Source organism: Trichosurus vulpecula, chromosome 3 (genome assembly GCF_011100635.1).
Source record: "Trichosurus vulpecula isolate mTriVul1 chromosome 3, mTriVul1.pri, whole genome shotgun sequence".
Lineage (NCBI taxonomy): Eukaryota > Metazoa > Chordata > Mammalia > Diprotodontia > Phalangeridae > Trichosurus > Trichosurus vulpecula.
The window spans coordinates 342,822,101-342,843,142 of record NC_050575.1 but is presented as its reverse complement, the minus strand read 5'-3'; the positions used below and the strand labels follow the sequence as shown (position 1 = coordinate 342,843,142).

Genomic DNA, 21,042 nt, shown 5'->3' with positions numbered 1-21,042 from the left:
GTGGAAGAGGAACTGGGATAGGGAGAGACTTAAGACAGGGAGACCAATTAGGAGGCTATTGCAATAGTGCAGGAAAGAGTTGGTTATGTTTTGAATTAGGATCATAGACGTGTGGATGAAAAGAGAGGGAGGTAGAAATGACTAATTTCTTAACAAATTGGATATGCAGAGTGAGGAAGCATGAGGAGTCAGATGACATTGAGGTTATGAACTTTGGTGACTAGAAGGATGGTAGTTGCTTTGATGGATAGAGGGAAGCTGAGAAGAGGGGTGGGTTTTGGGGAAAGATGATGTAATGAGATCTGTGATGCAGATCATAGTGAACCCATGTTAGCTCATCCTGGGCAATTCTGTCCCACTCAAAATGGAAGGAAAGAAGGACACATAACCACTAGCCACTGCCCCAAGGGAGCATCTGCTAAAGTCATGAGATAGGCTGGAAGACGTGGAGTAAGTATTATGGTAGAGGGAGGAGGAATTTTTCAATGGCACTTTCCTAACACCACTGGTTGCTATGGGTGTCATAATAATTACAATTATAGCAATTCAGTTATAAGTGCCTTGAGGGACTAATTCCTAGCACAGAAGTAGGGAAATTGGGAGCTTGCATAATTGAGGGAGGGTGGCATGTTGGGGGTAGGTGCAATGCTCTAACACAAGGAAGTTGAGATGTGATCTATCTTCCCACCCTCCAAATGGTTAATGATACCAGCTTTGTAATTAGGTTATGGCTCCAGCAGGCAACCTGTGCCCCACTTTGAAGACCATGGCTCTAGATGGGGAAGTCCAGCATGAAAAATATGTCTGGTCTATCGTATTGTAATGTTTATGTGTCTTAGATTTCATTGTTAAATGCTACGTCCTCAGCACCATTCTAAAAAATAAGGGTCATTAATGTTTTGTGGATATTGCTATAGGACTTCTAACGCTTCAAAGAAATTTCAAAGCATCGTGTAAGAAAGGATATGTGGTAAAGGAGAAAAAAAACACTGATTCTAGGGTGAAAAGACTCAATTTGAACCTTGACTCTGTCACTTGCAAACAATTTGACCCTGTGGAAGTCACTTTCCCTCTCTGTGCCTCAGTTTCTTCATCTATTTGATGACAAATTTGACTTTGATGATCTCAAAGGTCCTTTTCTAAACTTTTATGACATCATTTGTCCCTTCCAGAAGTCCTGTAGGACTTATTTTCATTTTACAAATTAGGAAAACGAGATGAAGAGAAGTGGCCAATGTTACACACCTTTTGTACAGTGATAGAACCAGGACTACAACCCAGGGTCTTAACTCTTAGTCATAGATTTACAGAATGACAAAATCTCAGATTTAGAAGGGCCTCCGGGGACAATCTAGTCTAATCCATATCTGAAAAATTATCTTTTCCACAATATCCCTAACAAATGATCATCCAGCCTTTGTTTGAGGGCCTTTATCCAATAGGCTATAGGCCTTCCTTTTGATATTTTAATATTTACCACATTTTGGCTACCAATGAAGCCACGTTGTTTTAGGTACCATGACTTGCTCAGCTGCACACCTCCATTTCTGGCCAATGTGCACATGGTAATGAATTTTATACCACAACTTATGTCCTGAATTGTCTTTGGTAAATAGTGCAATATGTTTACCATCATAATATGTCATTCTATTACCCTTTGATTCACTTGTCATTCTGATTCTTTTTGAGATTGTGGGGTTCATGGCCATTTAATATCATTGGATAATGATGACTAAAAAAAGAGATGATTTTTTTCTGCCAGGGAGCATCTTGGGATTATTTAAAATACAACTCAATTTCCCAATTTTAAATCCTCCTCTTCTTTTATTCTGGGCCTAGATCGTTATCTATCTATATTGCCTATCTAAATTACTTATGGTCTTAATTAAATGCATGTCACAGTCTGTGTAATATGTATACTTCATCTATTTTTGTTTTTCCCATGTGGGTAACTATTCTTTTAAGCCGCTATGGATTTTCCTAACCAGGCCCTTTAGTATTTTGGGGTCTAGTGTAATCAGTACAATGTCATTTACAAATTGAGATAGGTCAAGAATTTTGCCACCTATCTGCTATCCCTTTGATAATCAAAAGAACATTGAAACAAACTTTCTTTGTGTTTGTTCACTATCAAGGAATCTTGAAATAAAAACTTAGCATAAGCATGGGAAATATCTTGTTGGAGGAGATCCTTTAAGAGTGTATTTTGTTCACCCATAAAATGCTTTTTTAAAAATTAACAAGTTGTAAACACAATAGTATCTAATATTTTATATAATTTTCCATCTATCTTGCAACTGTGATGATTTCACCTACTGTAGGAAATAATTATTAAGCATTTCAATCAGAACTAGGTGCACACAGATCTCTCTACAACCTATATAACTTTCTAGTGTGAATGAAAGGAAAAGAAGTCATTTACTATTTTATGAACCTTCTAGAGATAGAACAGGAACTCATGAAAGGTTTCCAGGGTAACATTCCTGGAAGTTTTAAGAGTTGATTGCAGTCATGGGAGGCAAGGGCAATGTCCTTCCCTCATCCGCAGTAATATTGTAAAGAAATATGTTTGGGGAGTTATTGTTCATGTAGGGTGCTTCCCTAAGTAGGAATGTTAATGGCATAGGGGAAAAGCAGCTCCAGTTCTTTACTTGCATAGAGTCACCAGGGGTTTTCAGCTTTGGGAATGAGAAGTGTGCTTTGGAATGCCCCCAAAAGTCAAAGATTCTTTTTTTTTAACCCCTGCATATCTTTTTCTCTTCTTCATTTACACTTGACCCTCTGTGGCATTTTCCTTTGAAATTTTGAGACACACATACATGATTGATCCTCATTCCAAATAAAGGACTCAGTGTGTCTGAGCCATCACTGTTACAAAAGGTGACTGAGGCAGCTCTAGGACCAGTTCCTGGGGAAAATAGTGAAATTCGTATTAGGCATTCTATACCACTTTCCCTCTTTGTGGGTGTCTTCTTTTCCTCCTACCTCAATATGCTTGATCTATACTGATTTCACATTACTTCTCCCTCAAATCCACATACTTTATTTTCCAGCCAAAATGGCCTCCATTCCTAATTGCTACTGATGACATTTTGCCTCCCAATCCAGTGTCTTTGCACAAGCTTTTTCTGCCCCAACCAGAATTCTGTCCTTCACTTCTGCCTCTTGGGATCCCTTGGCCCCTTCAAGGTTCAGCTCATCTCATCTACTACAAGAATATTTCCTGATTCCCTCAGTTGTTAAGGCTCTTCCTTCCTGAAATTATGTGGTATTTATGTTTTGCATAAAACTCATCCATGACACATTGTTTTCCCCACTACATTGTAAGCTTCTTGAAGGCCAGACTGTTCTATTTTAGTATTTGTGGTCTCACTAGTGATGATTGGCAAATAGCAAGTGTTTAACAAATGCTCATTGGATTGAATTGAAATAAATGAGGGCTCTCTTCTCTCCAAAATCTCTCCAGTATTATCACTTATATGTGGAATAGATGAATTGCTTTGTTTCTTTCCTCCAAAGATGTGTGTGTGTGCATGTCTGTGTATTTATATTTATTATATATAATGTATATATGCATATGTGCATATATACATATATATACACATATATACATATATACACACATACATATACACATATATACACATATACATATATACATATACATATATATATATATATTCCCCATTGTGGAATCAGAGGTTATTCCCTGTGGAAGGGATTTCAGGTATCAATCATGCCACGTAAGACAATTCACTTACCTGTAAGATGTCCATCCCTGCATTTTTTCTAAAATAAGGGTTCTTAACTTGTGAACTATGAATACTTCAGGAGTTTGTAAACTGGGATGGGGAAAAATTATTTCTTTACTTTCACTAATTTGTAACTGAACATTAGCATTTCCTTCAGTTTTTAAAAACAAACAGACAAAAACAATGGCAGCCCATTATTCTGAGAAAAGATCTATAATTTTTGCCAAATGGCCAAAGGGCTCCATGAGACAAAAGAAAGCTTAAGAACTTTTGTTCTAAAATAAATGTGAGTAGATTAAACAAATTTCCACACTGTTAACTGTTTAATTCCTTCTAACTCTCTGACTGTTGCATACTTACTATTGTATACCCTGGTTAAAGGTCTAAGGCCAGATAAAGAAAATGACACCAACAGAGGTCAAAGGACTTGGTTCATTTCACCTAATAATAAAAATGAAGGAAGAACAATGAGCAAATTCCTGAATTGGGTGTATGTTTAGTCTTTTACTTCCAAAGATAATCATTAAAATCAAAGCCTCTGCCTTAACTTCAACCTAGGCCTTAGTAAAAGGATTCTACTTTCTGTACTTCTACACAAGGCAGCTGGTTCTAGCACACACATATGGAGCTGACATTTGGGATAGAAAGTCATTTACACACAGGTTTCATATATCCTCACAATGATTTTGTAAGTTATGTCCTTCAGGCATTATTTTCCTTATTTCATAAATGAGGAAGTGGAGGTTCATGGAGAATAAGCACCTTCTCTAGGATTATACACAACTGTCAAGAAGAGGACTTGGATCCTGGAGAGCAATTTGGAACTATGCCCAAAAGGGCTATAAAACTGTGCATACCCTTTGATCCAGTAATACCCCCACTAGGTCTATATCCCAAAGAGATCATCAAAAAACAGAAAAGGGCCCATATGTACAAAAATATTTATAGCAGCAATTTTCGTGGTGGCAAAGAATTGGAAATTGAGGCGATGCCCATCAATTGGGGAATGGCTGAACAAGTTGTGGTATATGATGTAATGGAATGCTATTGTTCCATAAGAAATGATGAGCAGATGGATTTCAGAAAAACCTGGAAAGACTTATATGAACTGATGCTGAGTGAAGTGAGCAGAACCAAGAGAACATTGTACACAGGCACAATAACATTGTGTGATGATCCACTATGAGAGACTTAGCTCTTTTCAGCAATACAGTGAACCAAGACAATTCCAAAAGACTCATGGTGGAAAATGCTATCCACATCCAGAGAAAGAACTATAGACTCTGAATGCGGATTGAAGTATGATATTTTTACTTTTTTTGTTTTTTATTTCTCATGGTTTTTCCCTTTTGTTCTGATTCTCTTTTCACAACGCGACTAATGTGAAAATATGTTTAACATGATTGCACATGTATAACATTAAAAGGAAAAGAGGTGTACTTGGACCCTGGCCTCTAATCATTTCAAGTCCATTATTCCACCGTTTCTCTATCTGCTAACAGCTCTAATAAAAGCAGAAGTCCTTACCTAAAGATACAATTAGCTTCAGAGACAGAAGGCTAAGTAGAAATGCAATTCATTAAAATGCAAATTTTCAACAACTATATGAAAAAAAGTTCCAAATTACTAACAATAAAATAAATGCAAATCAAAATTAAAACAACTCTGAGGCATTATTTTAAACCAGCAAAGATGGCAGAAAGAGATTTGAAATGTCAGAGGGACCAATGGAGGACAGGTAAACTAATGTATTTTTTTGTGGAGTTATGAGTTATTTCAATTAATATCGGAAATTTGGAGTTATGAAAAAATACAAAATTGTTCATGCCTTTTACTCCATTGTCACTCTTTCAGGTTTATATCCCAAGGAGGCTAATGGCAGAAAGGAAGGTATCACATGTATCAAAATATTAATAGTAACAGCTTTTGTAGTCACAAAAATTGAGAAATAAATTATCTTCCATAGATTGGTGAATGGCTGTGCATTCATACAATACAATGGAATATTATTATGCTATTGAGAACAACAAAAATGAAGAATTTAGGGAAATATGGGAAGATATATGAACCAAGACAGAATAAGGATAAAAAAAATACATAATGACTATAATGTGGCATGCATATGACATGGCATACATGTGACATGACATACATGTGACATACAGAATGAGGATAACAAAATACATAATGACTATAAATGAAGACAATACTAAAAGATAAAATTTAGGTCAAATACAATACCAATTTTGGGTCTAAATGGTTAATATTAAAACATTTTTTTCTGGTAAGAAATTCTAAATCACAAGAACAGAAAGTTTCATGTTTTGTTCACTATGATCACTGTATAAAATAGTTTTGCTTAACTGTTTTTAAAGGCAGGTACTTTGGGGCATTATTTATTGGGAAAAGATTGTTATGTCAAAACAAATTTGACCAAAAAAGAAACTTATTTCATCAATTCATCATTTGTTCTGTCACCTTTGTGGATATTAACTGACAACTGGTTTTGTTGGGACAGAGACCATCATTTGCTAACAATAGAAATGATTTAACCTCAGGATGTGGCTATGCAAATAGAAATGTGTTAGTGCTTTTGCAGGTATAGACTACAGTTCGAAGTGGATGGTCCCAGATTCTAGGTTTCCGTATAAGAACTGGACAATAGAGGGTAATAGAATTTGCAGGTGTGTTCATTATACTGTCAACACCATATTCTCCTATTATTTTATCTCATGGTTTGATTTTCCTGTACACACACATTTATTTTTATTTTGGAGGGGGAGGGAAGGCAGGGCTATTGGGGTCAAGTGAGTTGCCCAAGGTCAAACAGCTAGTAAGTGTGTCAAGTGTCTGAGGTCAGATTTGAACTCAGGTCCTCTTGACTCCAGGGCCAGTGCTTTACTCACTGTGCCACCTAGCTGCCCTCCATAAACACACATACACACATGCACATACACACATGCACACACATATAATAAAGACTTTTAATACCTCCCTCTCTCTTCCCACACTGATCAAACAATAAATATTTATCAAGCACCTAGATATGCCAGGCATTATGGTAGACCATGGGGAATCAAAAAACAAAAGTCAGTCTTCTCCCTCAAGGAGTTTATAGTCTAATGGGGGAAGAAACACGTTTACATATTGGTACATGCAAAACACATACAAAAAAAAGACATAAGGTGGCCCATTTGTGGGCTGGAGGTAGGTAGGGAGAAGGTTCAGAGGACCAGGAAAAGCTTCATGCAATAGGTGGTATTTTGTCAAATTTTGAGGAGAATCAGCAATCCTAAAACATGAAGGTGAAAAAGGCATGCATTTTGGGCATGAGTGGCAGCCAATGTAAAGGCATAGAAATGGGAAAATGGTATTACATGTGAGGAAGACCTGTTTGTCTGGGCCATAGAGCATGTGGGAAGGAGTAACACGTAACAACGCAGGAAAGGTAGGGAAGAATCAGGTTGTGAAGAGCTTAATGCCAAACAGACTACTTAAAATTTGATTCTAGAGGTAATAGGGAACTACTGAAGTTTACTGAGTTGCAGAAGACACTGTCAGATGTTTTAGGGAAATCACTTTGGTAACTGTAGAGAATGGACTGAAGTGGGGAGACACCTGAAGAAGGGAAACCAGCTAGGAGGTTATGGCTATAATCCAGGCAAAAGACAATGAGTGCTTGAGCTAGGATGCTGGCTATGTGCTGTCTCAATATATGGCCCATGTTCACGAAGAATCTTTGTATGTTCCCTGTCTACCAATGTTGTGGGAAGCTATGGGGAAGTGTTCTTCTTGTCAGTTATTTTACTAGGTTCTCTAATTAAATCAATTTTATTGTCCCTTAGTGTGTCTGGTTGGTGAGGGACCATGAAAATGTTGTAGAGAAAGGCATGGTGAGATTTGGCAACTTGTTGGATTTGTAGGATGAAGGCAAATGAGGAGGCCAGTATAAACTTGAAGTTATGAACCTAAGTGACTGGAAAGTTCAATACTGAAGTGGTTGGGGAGGGGTTGAGGATAATAAGTTTTGTTTTTAGCATTTGAGTTTGAGATATCTATGGGACATCCAGTTTAAAAAGTTTAATAGGTAGTTGGTGATATGGAACTGGAGCATAAGAGAGAGCCCGGGGCTAGATATGTGGATCTCAGATTCATCTGCTTAGAGATGATAATTAGAAGAGAGAAAAGTTTCTGGGATGTAGCCCTGAGGAACATCTTTAATAAAGGGGTATGACATTAATGATGATCAAGTAAGGAGAGTCAAGGAGGAACAGCCAGATAGATAGGAGGAAAACCAAGAGAGAGCCATATTAGGAAAACTCAGAGAGGAGAACGAAAGCAGAAGGAAAGTGCAGTTAACGTTAAAGGCTACAGAAAGGTCATTAGAGCTAACAATAAAAAGATTACCCATAACCTTGGAGATGGCAGTTTTAGTTGAATGACGAGGTCAGAAGTAAAACTGAAGTGGGTTTAGAAGAAGGTAAAAAGAGAGGAAGTAGAAACAAAATATGTAGACAGCTTCTTCAAGGATTTTGGCTGAGAAAGAAGAAATGTAGGACTATGCCTTTTTGAACGACTCAGTATCTTAGGATCATTGATCTGGAGCTGGAAGGAACCTCAAAAGCCATCTAGCATAATTCCCTCATCTTATAGATGATTTCATTGTCAAGTTCAAGAGTGATAAACTGCTTTACCTAGTGTTACACAGGTACCTGAAATGACACAGGCAGAATTTGAACCCAGTTCCTCTGGGTTCCAAAGTGAATGGACTTTCCATTATATCAACACTGTCTTTCAGGTCGGGAAGTGGAGTGTGTCAGTAATCCAAAGGCATACCTAACTAAGACCTGGCAAGTTCTTGATCGAAAAGTTGGCTGCCCAAATTTTTCTTTGTTTTGGCCAGAGTGATTCACAGGAAACATCTACTAAGCCACAGAGGGAGTATAATCAATGTCAGTGGAGAAATTATTCCAACCAGCAAAAACACCCCCATTTCCAAAGTATTCAAGAACCACTTCCCATTTCTATGTGATTGAGGACATACTCTTTTTCTCCTTCGCCTACTTTGCCTCTTCCCCTAGTCCTTGACTATCATGTTTAATCTTTATATTTATCTTAAAATAAGCCTTAAGTTCTTCTCCCCCTACCCCACAAACCATCCCTCATAGTTCCCACTTATATATCTAACTCGCCTGCCCCTGTCTTCATCTTCCTTTTAATTAGCATCATTCCTATGTTAGCTCTCTTTTTTATAACTTTCTAGAAGTATGACCTATTTCTCCTTTGTCTCTGAAATCAAAGCTTTATATGGAGAGCAATGACTTTATCACTGGAGAAAAGGAGAACTAAAGTTGTCAACCCCAGACAACCCTTTTCAGCTTTTCTAAGCAAAGCTTCCAGGATAATTTACACGGACCAGAGGCATGATGGGAGTTGGCAGGAGAATTAAGACATTTTCTCATACTAACTCAAACAATAAGCTGAAGGGGTAGCAAAGGCAGGAGAAAGGCAGTGCAAAGGCTAACTATATTTGCGGGTGTATATAATCAAAGTTTTGAGACAACCCATGGGGCTATGAGCATAAAGAGCTGAAGCCCTTCCCCTACCCAGAGGATGAAGGGAAGAGACCATACAACAACTGCATTTCATCATAGAAACTGTAGGTGCCAGCTGTGGGGTCCCTGCAAAGAGCACCCAGCAGTGATACCAATAGATGGCAGCACCATGGAGAGAATAAGCCAATATGGACCTTTAAGAGTTTGTTACCAATCAAGACCTGGTGACATTAGCAACTTGAAACCTGATGACATTAGCAGACCAGCAGAAAAAAAAAAAAACCCTCTGCAGGGAAGCAAGCAGAGAGGGGTATCAGTAGGGAAACAGCCATTGGAATAGGAGATTCCCTGGCTGCACATGTTCCCTATGTGAATCTCTATTCTTCCCACATGTTCCTTCCATGCGTGTCCTCTCTCTAGCTACATTCTGTGTGCTGCCCTTCCCACTAGTCATATAGAAAGCTGTGCAATCATTTTGTAGAGGTGTTGAGCTAAATGGTTTTTGGGGTTTTTTAGACTTAGTGTATCCTCTTGTGAGGTAAAAGAAACCATGGGGAAGGCTCATGAGCTGTGGTTTTGAGTGAATGGTGACACATATATGCCTGGAACATGGAGCAGTTCGTAAGGAGCTCAACTGGGGGAGAAAGTTGGCTAATGACTGATAAAATATTAGAAATAAAACGTATCATCAAATCCATCCCCCTTCTTTTTGGGGGTATTAGGAAAGTGATACCTGAAGAAAAGTGACTTGCTTAAGGTCACTTGGCTAATTGTTGACTTAAAGACTCTTAAAGGCAAAGTGGAATCTGAAAATATTTCTGAAACTTTTACCTTTAACCCTCTAAGTGTTTCATCATATGTTTGATATCTAATAGCCACCTGACCTTCTTATCCAATGACCTGCTCTTTTATTCTTTGTTTGAGGAAGTCCGAATTGGTTGAGGAGTTCTGAAACACTGTAATTGGGGAGGATTTTTAACTTTTTAATGGGACCAACCACCAGTCATGGAAACTATAGAGTATGGGGCCTGGAGCCAAGAAGATTTATCTTTGTGAATTTAAATCCAACCTCAGAAACGTACTAGCTGTGTGACCCTGGGCAAGTCACTTAACCCTGTTTGCTTCAGTTTCTTATCTGTAAAGTGAGTTGGAGAAGGAAATGGCAAACCACTCCAGTATCTTTGCCAAGAAAACTCCAAATGGGGTCAGGAAGAGTGGGACACAACTGGAAAACACGACTGAACAACAACTATTAGTCCCAATAATCAACTTACTTCCTTTTAAATACCCTTATTTGTCCTCCTCCCCCCGCCTTTTTTTTTTCCAAATGATCTTCTAGGAGGGGAGATTGAGTCAGAGATGGGGTTGGGGGGGGAGGGAATTGAGACGAGTGTTCCATTTTTATATGCAAATAAATCACTTGATTATATTTTTTGCCCTTATGTTATCATGAATATTTCAAATGAATTTTATATGGTTCATATTTATGGTTTGGGAGCAATTTCACATTTTGGCTCACTGCCGCCTCATCTGCATATACCATATCTCAGCTGATGTTGATTGGTTTCATTTACATATTCATCACATTCCTATTTTCAAAGATATTTTGTTACAAACTGGCTTTATTTCCCCCCTCCAGTGGTATAATAGCCCATCGATGTGTTTTTAAATTGCGCTCATTTCCATATATAATTTTTTCTGGTTAATGATAAATCACCATGTTGTCACTTATCTCCCTCCCATTCAGTGTAATCTTCTCGCTTTATACCAAGCTGACATATGGCTCCTAAGTAATTAAAGACAATGTAAACAGTTTACAGGGCACTTTGCAAAGCCACTTCCCAAAGCAAAGGGTTTTATGTTCCCTTTCCCCCCAGTCTCTAACCGTTGCAAAGAGGAGCCCTGTCAGCAGGAAGGAGGCAGTGACAGAACCAACCTGAAGAGTAAGCACGGCCATCATTTTGTTGCTAATAGGGGGATCCCTGGCCCCTACTCCATATAAAAACAACCTTTTCCTTGTTAACTCTTGATAGATGTTGACACAGAAGAGCTGATCAACCAAATTAATGGAGGCTTGTGCTGCATTTTGACTAGCTCAGACCTCCTTGGTCTTACTACCTTCCATCAAACGAGATCGCCTGTATGAAGCATTCTGCGTGTGCTCTATACATTGCTAGCTATCGTTTCCTTCAAATTCAGCCAATGGCCAACTTTCTTCAAAGCACATACTAGAAGCAATGTACGTTGTTAAGATCCAGTCATTCCAGACTGGCCCCTATGGTTAACCACGTGAAGTCGGTGTTATTATCATTCCCATTTTACAGATGGCAAAACTGACACTCCGTGATTTAGAAACTCAGGGGCTCTAAGAAATGAAACCACAAGGACTGTCTGAATGCTCCAAGGCAGGCAAGGGCAGGCTTAAAAGGGGATACATCTTTCTACAGTTTGTCTGGGAAGAGCCAGCGTTTGCATAGAGCATTAAGATTTGCAAAGGATTTTGTATCCATTTTCTTATTTGATCATTGTTGCAAGGGGGCAGTAGCAACAGCAAGGTAAGCACGTTGGAAAAGAGCAGGTCTTAGAGCCAGGGAGACCTGAGCAAAGTCCCACCCTTGATGAATAATGGCAGTATGACCCCAGGTAAGTCACTTAACCTCTTAGTTCTCTAAGCAACTGTGTAACTACCACTACTGCTACTACTACTGCTACTACTACTGCTACTACTACTACCACCACTTATCTTTATATAACACTTGGAGGTCAGTAACTTGTACAGAAGGTGCCTTCCTAAGGGTCTATCCTTAATAACTATGCCGTATATACTTTTATTACCCCCATTTGTAAAATGGGAAATTAAGGCTTAGAGAGATTAAATGACCTGCCTGTGGTCACATAGATATATCTGTACATAAATGTCCAAGACAAAATTCGAACCCTGCTCTCTGTCATCAAGTTCTACCCTCTATCCACTAAACTATTCTGCCTCCACAGAGAATTGTATAAACTGCAAGTAGAGGGGACATATGAAAAGACTAGGAAAGTAGGTTGGATGGGTAAGACAGGAAGGGGGAGGGAATAAGCATTTCGGTACCACCTACTGTGTACTAGGCACTGGGCTAAATATCTCATTTGATCCTTCAAACAGCCTGTGAGGTAGGTACTGTTATTCTCATTTTGCAGTGGAGGCAAACAGAGGTTAAGTGACTTGATTAGGATCAAGAAACCTGTAAGGATTTGATGCAAGATTTAAACTGAGGTTTTCTTGACCTTAGTCCCATTACTCTATCCACTATACCACCAGCATTAAACTCGAGGCCAAAGCATTTGAAATTTATCTTAAAGGAAATAGAGGGCTACTGAGAGTTTTTAAGCAAACAAGTTACCCATTCAGGCTTTAACAAATAGAATTTCTGGAGAGAATAGTTATTCCCTGCCCTCTGTTAAGCTAGAAATAGACCATGTTAGAGAAGAGGGGAAAATGTGCTTAGAGCTTTTTGAATTCTGATGCCTTGGAAACTGACTCCTTTTATCTCTGGACTCCCCCCTGGAACGCCCTTCATCCTCCTCTCTGCTTGTCTGAATCCTGGCCATCCTTTAAACTCCAGCTCAGGGCCTGCCTCTTGCTGCTTTCCTAATCATCCCCGTCCATAGCAATTTCTTCTGTTTCTGCCCTCCCCCACAAAACCCCAGAAGCCTTGGTGTATTCATTTTATTTCATCCACAAAGTGATGGCAGCTGAGGTCCTTTTTAACTCTAGAACTATGATCCTATGTCTTCTCTCACACTGTCTTACTAACTGAATCAAACTGTGTTGTTATTTAACTATAATGATAATAGAAATAGCTAGCATTTATTTGCCATGTTAGGATTTTCAAAGTGCTATACAAATATTATTTAATCCTCACAATAACGCTGACAGGTAGGTACTATTATCATTACCCATTTAGGAAACAGAGACACGGAGAGGTTAAGTAACTTGTCCAAGGTCACACAGCTACTAAGTCAGGATCAAACTCAGATCTTCTTTACTTGAAGTCCTATACCCCATCTATATTTGGACATGACCAACATGGAAATTTGCTTTGCTTGACTACACATGTTGGCAATGAGTTTTGTTTTTCTTGCTTTTCCAGTGGGGGTGGGGGTGAAAGAAGAGATGACAAGAAGAGACTGTAGATTTGAAAATAAAATAAAATTTAATTAAGAAAAAAAGGTGGTTGTTCTAGGAATTTTTGCTTTCTGGCTGGGTCTGTTCAAGTAAGTGAATCAAAGTTGTTACTGAAAGAGATTGACTGCAAGGCATCTGAACAGCAAAGGATGATACTTTCTCTGCTAGACCATCGAAGACAATATTGGGCATAATTTCCTAACAATTAGAGTTGTCCAACAATACAAATATTTATACTGAGAGGTAGTGAGCTTCTCATCACTGGAAGTCTTTAAACAAGGGCTATTTCATCAGTTGTCAGGGATGGTATAGGAGGGATTCAGACTTAGGTGGCCTTTTAACTGTGAAATGTGTCTTTCCCCCCAGCAACAGTTAGCATTGAGGTACGTAATTGTAAAAAAAAAAAAAAAAAGAAAAAGAAAAAGAAAAAAAGAAGGGGAAAAGCAAAATAGGTTAATCTTCATGAAAGGAGAAACACATATAGCCTAGAAGGTCTATCTGCTAATAAGAGTCTCTGGTTCTCTTCCTTATCAGAAAAAATAATGGGCGCCCCTCCATTTAATCTGGTTTTATCTCTTGCTGTTCTTGATGGCATTTTAAACCCTCTAAGCTAGCTATGCCATTCAAGGTTAAGAATAAATTGAGTACCAGACCCTCTTAAGTCCCTAAAGGCAACATCTGGGAAGAGAATATTTGTCTTCATTGCTCTTATCCTGGAAAACAATGGTCAGGCTTTGCATCTTCACAACTGCCGCCTACCCAAACTAACTTCAATCTGGGATAATTCGAATTTGCAAACCAGACAAACCAAATTCATATTTTCAATTTGCATTGCGTATGAACTCTTTCCTTTAGAAAGCAATTAAAAACTCCATCTATTTTGTTCCCTAGCAGAACTAAGGGCTTTACCTGTAGAATCACAGATCTAGAGCTGTAGGGGATTTTAGAGACCATTTTGTCCTACCTCCTCATTCCACAGATGAGAAAATTGAGTCCCAGAAAGATTAAGTTACCTGTCTAATATCATACAGATTGCAAGTGGCAGAACAACAATTTGAACTCAGATCCTGTGACTCCAAACTCAGTGCACCATGATGCCTCATACTTTAAGGGAGCAGAAAAACTTCATCTTTTTAAAAAAATCTACATTTTAAATGTCTTCTCCAGCCTCTTACCCAGTCTCGAGAGAGCTGTTCCTTATAACAAAGAATTAAAAAGAGGAAAGACATAGTTTAGCAAAACTAACTTCTTGAAAAAGTCTGACATTACATGCAACGTTTCCCACCCACAGTCCCCCACGTCCGGCAAAGACACTTTAGCACTAAACTGTTAGAAACCAATGTCAATTAAAGATATAGCAGAATAGAGGGAAATATTTTGAAATGAGAATGGAAGTCAGTAGAAACATACGGTTTGGTTTATGTAACTCATATATACTGTCAGCTTTGGGGAAGTTTCCAGAGAAAATATTTTCTGCTCTGTTAAATTAAACAGAAAACACTGGGAAAAGGATATGATGGTTTTCCTCTGTTCTGGTGTAAATTGGGGTGAACTGGAACCAGCCACTTTTTCTTTATGTCAATATTATTTTCTGTGTGTGGAAATTTAAAATTTTGGCTGGCACAAGCAAATCAGGAGAACTAATGGGTTGTGCTGGAGGAAGGAGAGTGACGAGACACTGTGGGGTGATGGTTGGGTATCTAAAGGTGGAGATGAAATAATGCAATCAGAGGCTCTGCTTTTAGTCAGATGGCCTTGGGCTAATCCTTTATCTCATTGGGTCTTGGTTTCCTTATCTGTAAAACGAGGCAGAGGGTTGGATTAGATCATCCTGGAGACAAGGTCCTTTCCTTCTTTAGGCATCTTTAAAGATGAGTACTTGGTAGAGAAAAAAGGAGGAAAGAGATGTAATTACAGAGAGAGGGATGCTGAGCATGTCTGGAAACAGAAGGTGGCCTTTCTCCCTTTCTCTCTCAAACTGCTGCTCAACTGGCATGGAGGTTAAAGGTAATACAGCTAATGAAAAGAGGTGGAAGATTTCATAGAGTTCCAAGGTTAAGAGCTGTGGGGGGAAGGGCAGTAGGGAAAGCTAAGATGATGACTTTTTGATGTCTATTGTCTGCTCTCTTCCTTTCCTCACAAGGGAATCCTGTCCCCAAGAATGACAGCAATTACATGGAAACCGAGCATAGTCTAGGAAAGTGTGGAAGTGCTGGATGTGGAGTCAGGAAGATGGGTTCAAATCTCACCTAGGAGTCTTCCTGTCTCTGTCACTTAACCTCTAGAAACGTGTTTCCTTCTCTGTAAAATGAGGGGATTGGACTCAATGACCTATTAAGTACCCTCTAGTTCTAAATCTATGAACCTATGAATTGAGTCCAATAAGATTGGAAAGAGAACTAAATAAATTGACTAACACTCCTCTGTCCCTCTCCCAGAATTGGCATCATTGAGAAATAATTCATCTTTGCTTACACTCGCACCAGGCTGGTGTTTGTTTATTTTGCTGACAATGTGTACCAGCCAAACCCCCTTATCCCGGCACTATTTCTTACAGCAATACAGATGTATTGGTGACAGCTCTGTTTGGGAACACTGCATTATCTCCTCTTGTTTCAATTTCTCACAGATCTTTAACTAGATGAAAAACCTGCTCTGGGAGCAGGCCAGACTGACTGTCTGGTTACAGAGCAGGGACCTACGCTCAAGATGTTTCTCCATTTCAGACAACAGACAACCTATTGCCTGCCTTAGCAATACAATAATGTAATCAGGTACATACATTTTCTCCAGGTCCCCAAATCCTGAGAATGCTCCTCTTGGAATAACTTGAAGCTTGGTGAGGACAAATCTCCTAGAAAGAGAGAAAAATAGCACATGGAAAGGTCAGTCATTGACCTTCAGATGTTGACTCTGTGCTTAATATATGCTAGGTACTGTGAGGGTTAAAGGGGAAGGAAAAGACATGGTCCCGGTCCTCCAGGTAGCTGTTATAATCCAGTTGAGACAATAACGCATTCACACAAAGAAGAGAACTAATAATACCAGGCAGTCTATGACAAATGCCAAGTGAGTGGTTAAGGCCATGCTCTAGCAGAATGCAAAATAAGAGTCTAAATGAGTGACTTTTATTATATTTGGTATTATTGATGCTAACAATTGTCATTCATTTAGTATTAATAATAATGGTTCATATAGTGTGTTCATGTAGTGCTTTCAGGCTTGCTAAGCTGTGAGTTTTAACCATATTGTGATGTAATTACAAGAGGCATGCCCATGTATATAATAAAATAATAATAATAAAAACTAACATTTATTATGTGCCAAGCCCTTTACAATTATCATCTCGTTTGATCCTTACAATAATCCTGAGAGGTGGGTGCTATTATTATCCGCATTTTACAGATGACAGAACTGAGGTAAGTGTGACTTGCCTAAGGTCACACAGCTAGTAAGTGTCTGTGGCCAGATATGATATGAATTCGGGTCTTCCTAACTCCAGGCTTGGCACATTGTCCACTGTGCTACCTGGTTTGTATATTATTAAGCAGGATATATCATTCTACTTTGGTTTGCTTGCACTGGCCTTTGGTGTGCATATTCCTGGATTTTTTGTAAAATGCCTGATAGTACAAAGGACCTCTAGAGTGGAGTTCTGTGCTGGACCTGTGTTGTCTGCTAAGCTTGTGCAGACACATTTTCCAGTGAGATGTATGTGACAACCAATGAGGCCAGCCACAGTCTGGATCAGCCCTGTTTTTACTTCCTTAAACAACTCTGATGCTCCAAATGCTAAAGCAGAGATCTTGAAGTGAGGGGATGGTGATAGCCCTTCCCCTTCCCCAGAGGTGTCTGAAATATAAAGACATAAGGGCTGAATGAGTCCCTATTGTGTTCCTTTCCTGGTTATGTTGTGGGTTGAATCATCATAGGGATATACAGGCTCTAGATATATGCTCTGTGGGGAACACAGTCAACTGTGAATTGGGGACAGGAATGTTTAAAGGCAGTAGCTATGTACCATCCTTCCTAGGATTTAATGGCTTTATGGTATGTATCTTTGTGGGCACTGTTGATTAAAATGAAAGCATAGATGTATAGGTGTGTATGTGATGATGTTTCCATGCAGAAGGGAGTGCTGTGTTCTCAGAACTTGAACATAGTGACTTCTTTCTGTGGTGCCATTCTCTGCCCTCATCCTAACCCTAAACACATAAATGCTATAGGAATTCAGAGGAAAGATAGGTCACCAGGGGTTGAGGTTGGGAGAGAAGGCTTCATATCCAAGATATCAGACATTGTTGATGGAGCTGACAACTGGTACATCCTGGAACACAATGTGGAATTATAACCACAATGTCACTAAACTGTACATACCCCCTGACTCAATGATATTACCATTGGATCTATATCCAGAGGAGATAAAGGATAGAAGGAAAGGATCCATGTGTTCAAGAATAATTATAGAGCAATTTTTTGTAGTTGCAATGACCTGGACACCAGATTGTTCACCAACAATTGATGACCAAATTATTGTATGTGAATGTAATAGAATATTGTTGCATCACAAAAATGAAGAATCTGACATTCAGAGAAATGTGGAAAGATTTGTATGAACTGATGCATTGTGAAATGAATAGCACCAGAAGAACAATTCGAATGATAACAAGGACAATAATACGAAGAAAAACCCTAAAATTATAATCAAAGAAATAAATAATAGTTACTTCAAAAGACAAATGATGAAAAATACATTCACCTTTGACAGAGAGGTAGAAGACTAGAGATTCAGAATAAGATGTGTGTTTTCCCACATGGCCAATGCAGTTGATTTATTTTGCTTATCTCTACTTATTTGTTACAAGAGAGCTTCTACTGGGGAGAGGTATAGGGGTGATAAGTGATAGATATGTACAAAAGAAACATCAATAATAGTTTTTTTTAATTTACAGGAGAAAATGAAAAGTACATCAGGGATACAAATAGAGCAGTTTTGTTACTCTATTAAATTTTTTATATTCATATATGTATATATATATATGCATATATAGTTGGCTCAACTATAGACATATGCATAGTCAAGCCAGCTATATATAACAGATATCCAATTTCTTATATAAGCCACTTTTTTGTATACTGAAATGTTGTTCTTGTGAATAGATTAAAGTCATAATAAAAAGGAAAATTAATGGAAAAAAAAGAGAAGATGGGATTTGATCTGGACCTTAAAGGGTCGTTAAGATTAACAAACCCTCTTGAATGATTTCAAAGGTTCCTTCCAGCTTTAACATTTGATGATTCTCTAACCAGAGGCACCGCAGCTGAGTAGGTATGGGAAGTGATGTTTTGGCAATCTCTGTACAGGGAACCCTTGACTTTTCCATAGGGCAAACTGTATTTTTGCTCTTTGACTTCACTGTATAGCCAGGATTCAGCTTTCTTTTTGTTTTAATTTCTTTCTCTCTGCAAGATAAGAACAGGAGTATTTTCCTTAGAGTGTGCTGTCAGATGGACTTAAAAAATACCTCCACAGAATGTTAGGAAACTACACAATCCTTCATTGTTCAAATGAACCTGGTTGGAATGAATGGAGATTTTTTGTTTCAGATGAAGTTGCTAATGATCAACAAGAATTGTGTTTCCTGTGATAATAACATTTATAGAGCACCTTTATCATGTGATAATAGATTTTTAGCTGGAAGGGACTTTAGAGGACATTGAATCCAAATTTCTCCTTTTACAAATGAGGAAACTGAGATATAAAAAGATTAAGTGACTTGTTCATTATTATCCAGCTAATAAGTGTTTGAGAATTCAAAACCAAGTCTCTTAACTTCTAGTCCATGATTTTGTCCATTAAATCACTCCGCCCCTGTGTACTATGATTAGGGATTGTTGAGAAAATAAAAGATTTCTGTCTTGGTGAATTAGATACTTCCAGTACTAATCATGGATTTTTCCTAAAAATGAAGAGAAGAATTGATTAAGTTCTTCTACCCATTTTAGCTCCAAATTTGTGGCCTTTGCAAATAAATGATTGTGTGGTCAACCAGTATCCATAGTAAAATGGAAAAAGAGAGCCTTCACACAATACTTATGCATCCAAATGAGATTTATTCGAAGGACATTCTTTATAGCCTACTTCCATCCAGGAGGGCTAGAGACAGGAGCACTGCAAAACTGCAAATTTATGTCTAGCATAATTGGTTTGTGTGTGGAAGCGGGAGAGGTAGTAGCTCACCAAGATGCCTTCCTTTATGACTCCTATTGTTCTGGCAAGGTCACATTTCTGGTGGCCTGGTCAATGCCCCTTATTTCCAGGGGCTGTAGGGCAGCAGCGTATTATATTACCTCTACTACAAGATCTATACTTGGAATCTTTGTGCATTTTAATTGGCTGAGAAAGACATGAAGGGAGAAAAGAGATGAGAAAGAGAGTCTGACTCACTTGTAGATAATTTTGGGCCTGTTTTCAAAGAGATAGGGGCATTGGCTCTCACGACCCTAATGGAACTTTATGAAACTACCTTGTACAGCTAGTCCTGTGCTCATTCCAAAAAACAAAGGAGCCCGAGTTTTTTCATGGCCTCAGTTTCTGACCTGACATAACTCGCCTGGGTCAGTATCCAGGAGGAAAGCCTGAATAGATACAACATAATATTTACTTTGGGCTTTTTATTCAGTGCTTCAGATATAGGGTGTCTTTCCTCTATGACAGAGGCCAGCAGGGAATTGCCAGTAGAGGGTAGTTAGGTTAAAATAGGCTGTAACGCAGCTAAGTGTCCGAAAGCAAGACAAGGGACACAAAAAGGCCTTCAATAACACTATAGTTTATTTCTGCAGAAACTGCTCCAGAAAATGCTGCAGCATGCAATTAAGGGAACTCAGAAGGTACAAAATGCAAAGCAGCTCAAAGGGAATAAAATCACTACATTGTACTACGTTGCCCTGGCAACCTCCCCCTTTTCCCCAAAGTTAGGAAACTAAAACAATCATAAATGAAATAAATAGTTAAGGGTTTAGCAGTTTGGTTCAGAGTATAAGTAAAATCAGAATTTAGAGATAATAGAGAGCCACCTGGGCTGGAAGAGTTGAAGGAGGTTTCAGAGGGGAGATGGGACCTAAGTGGGACCTTGAAAATCTAACATGAAAGTGAAAGCACCTGTTGAGTCCTGTCTATGAATTGAGATAATCTGGGGAGGGGGCTTCTTCTAGAATCTTCTAGATTTCTTGATGTTGCCTGATACCAGCATAGTACTCAGGCCCCAGAACACTGAAGAGCCACTTAAGTGATCTCTAGAATCACTCGGAGTTCAGCCTCTCTATATCCAGTTAGGAAAAACCACAGGGTTGGTCAAGAGTGGCTAGTATCTAGATTGTTATATGCAATTGCATGGACAGATTTTTTTTTGTTTGTGTACATACACACATATGCATTTATATACATACATATGACTATATACATGTCTACATTTATCCAGACACACATTATATATACATAGACATGTACAAATAGGGTAGGGAGACATATGTATACATACATGCACACACATAAATACACACA

The 21,042-nt window shown here is 38.6% G+C and overlaps 1 protein-coding gene across 2 annotated transcripts in view; it reads right to left on the bottom strand.

Moving 5' to 3' along the window:
• FSHR (follicle stimulating hormone receptor) overlaps nucleotides 1-21,042 on the bottom strand; it is a 243,982-nt gene that overhangs the window by 155,418 nt on the left and 67,522 nt on the right. For both annotated transcript variants that reach the window (XM_036752372.1, XM_036752371.1), the window contains exon 2: nucleotides 16,261-16,332. In XM_036752372.1, coding sequence (XP_036608267.1) covers nucleotides 16,261-16,332 — 72 coding nt within the window. The remainder of the gene's footprint in view (nucleotides 1-16,260; nucleotides 16,333-21,042) is intronic.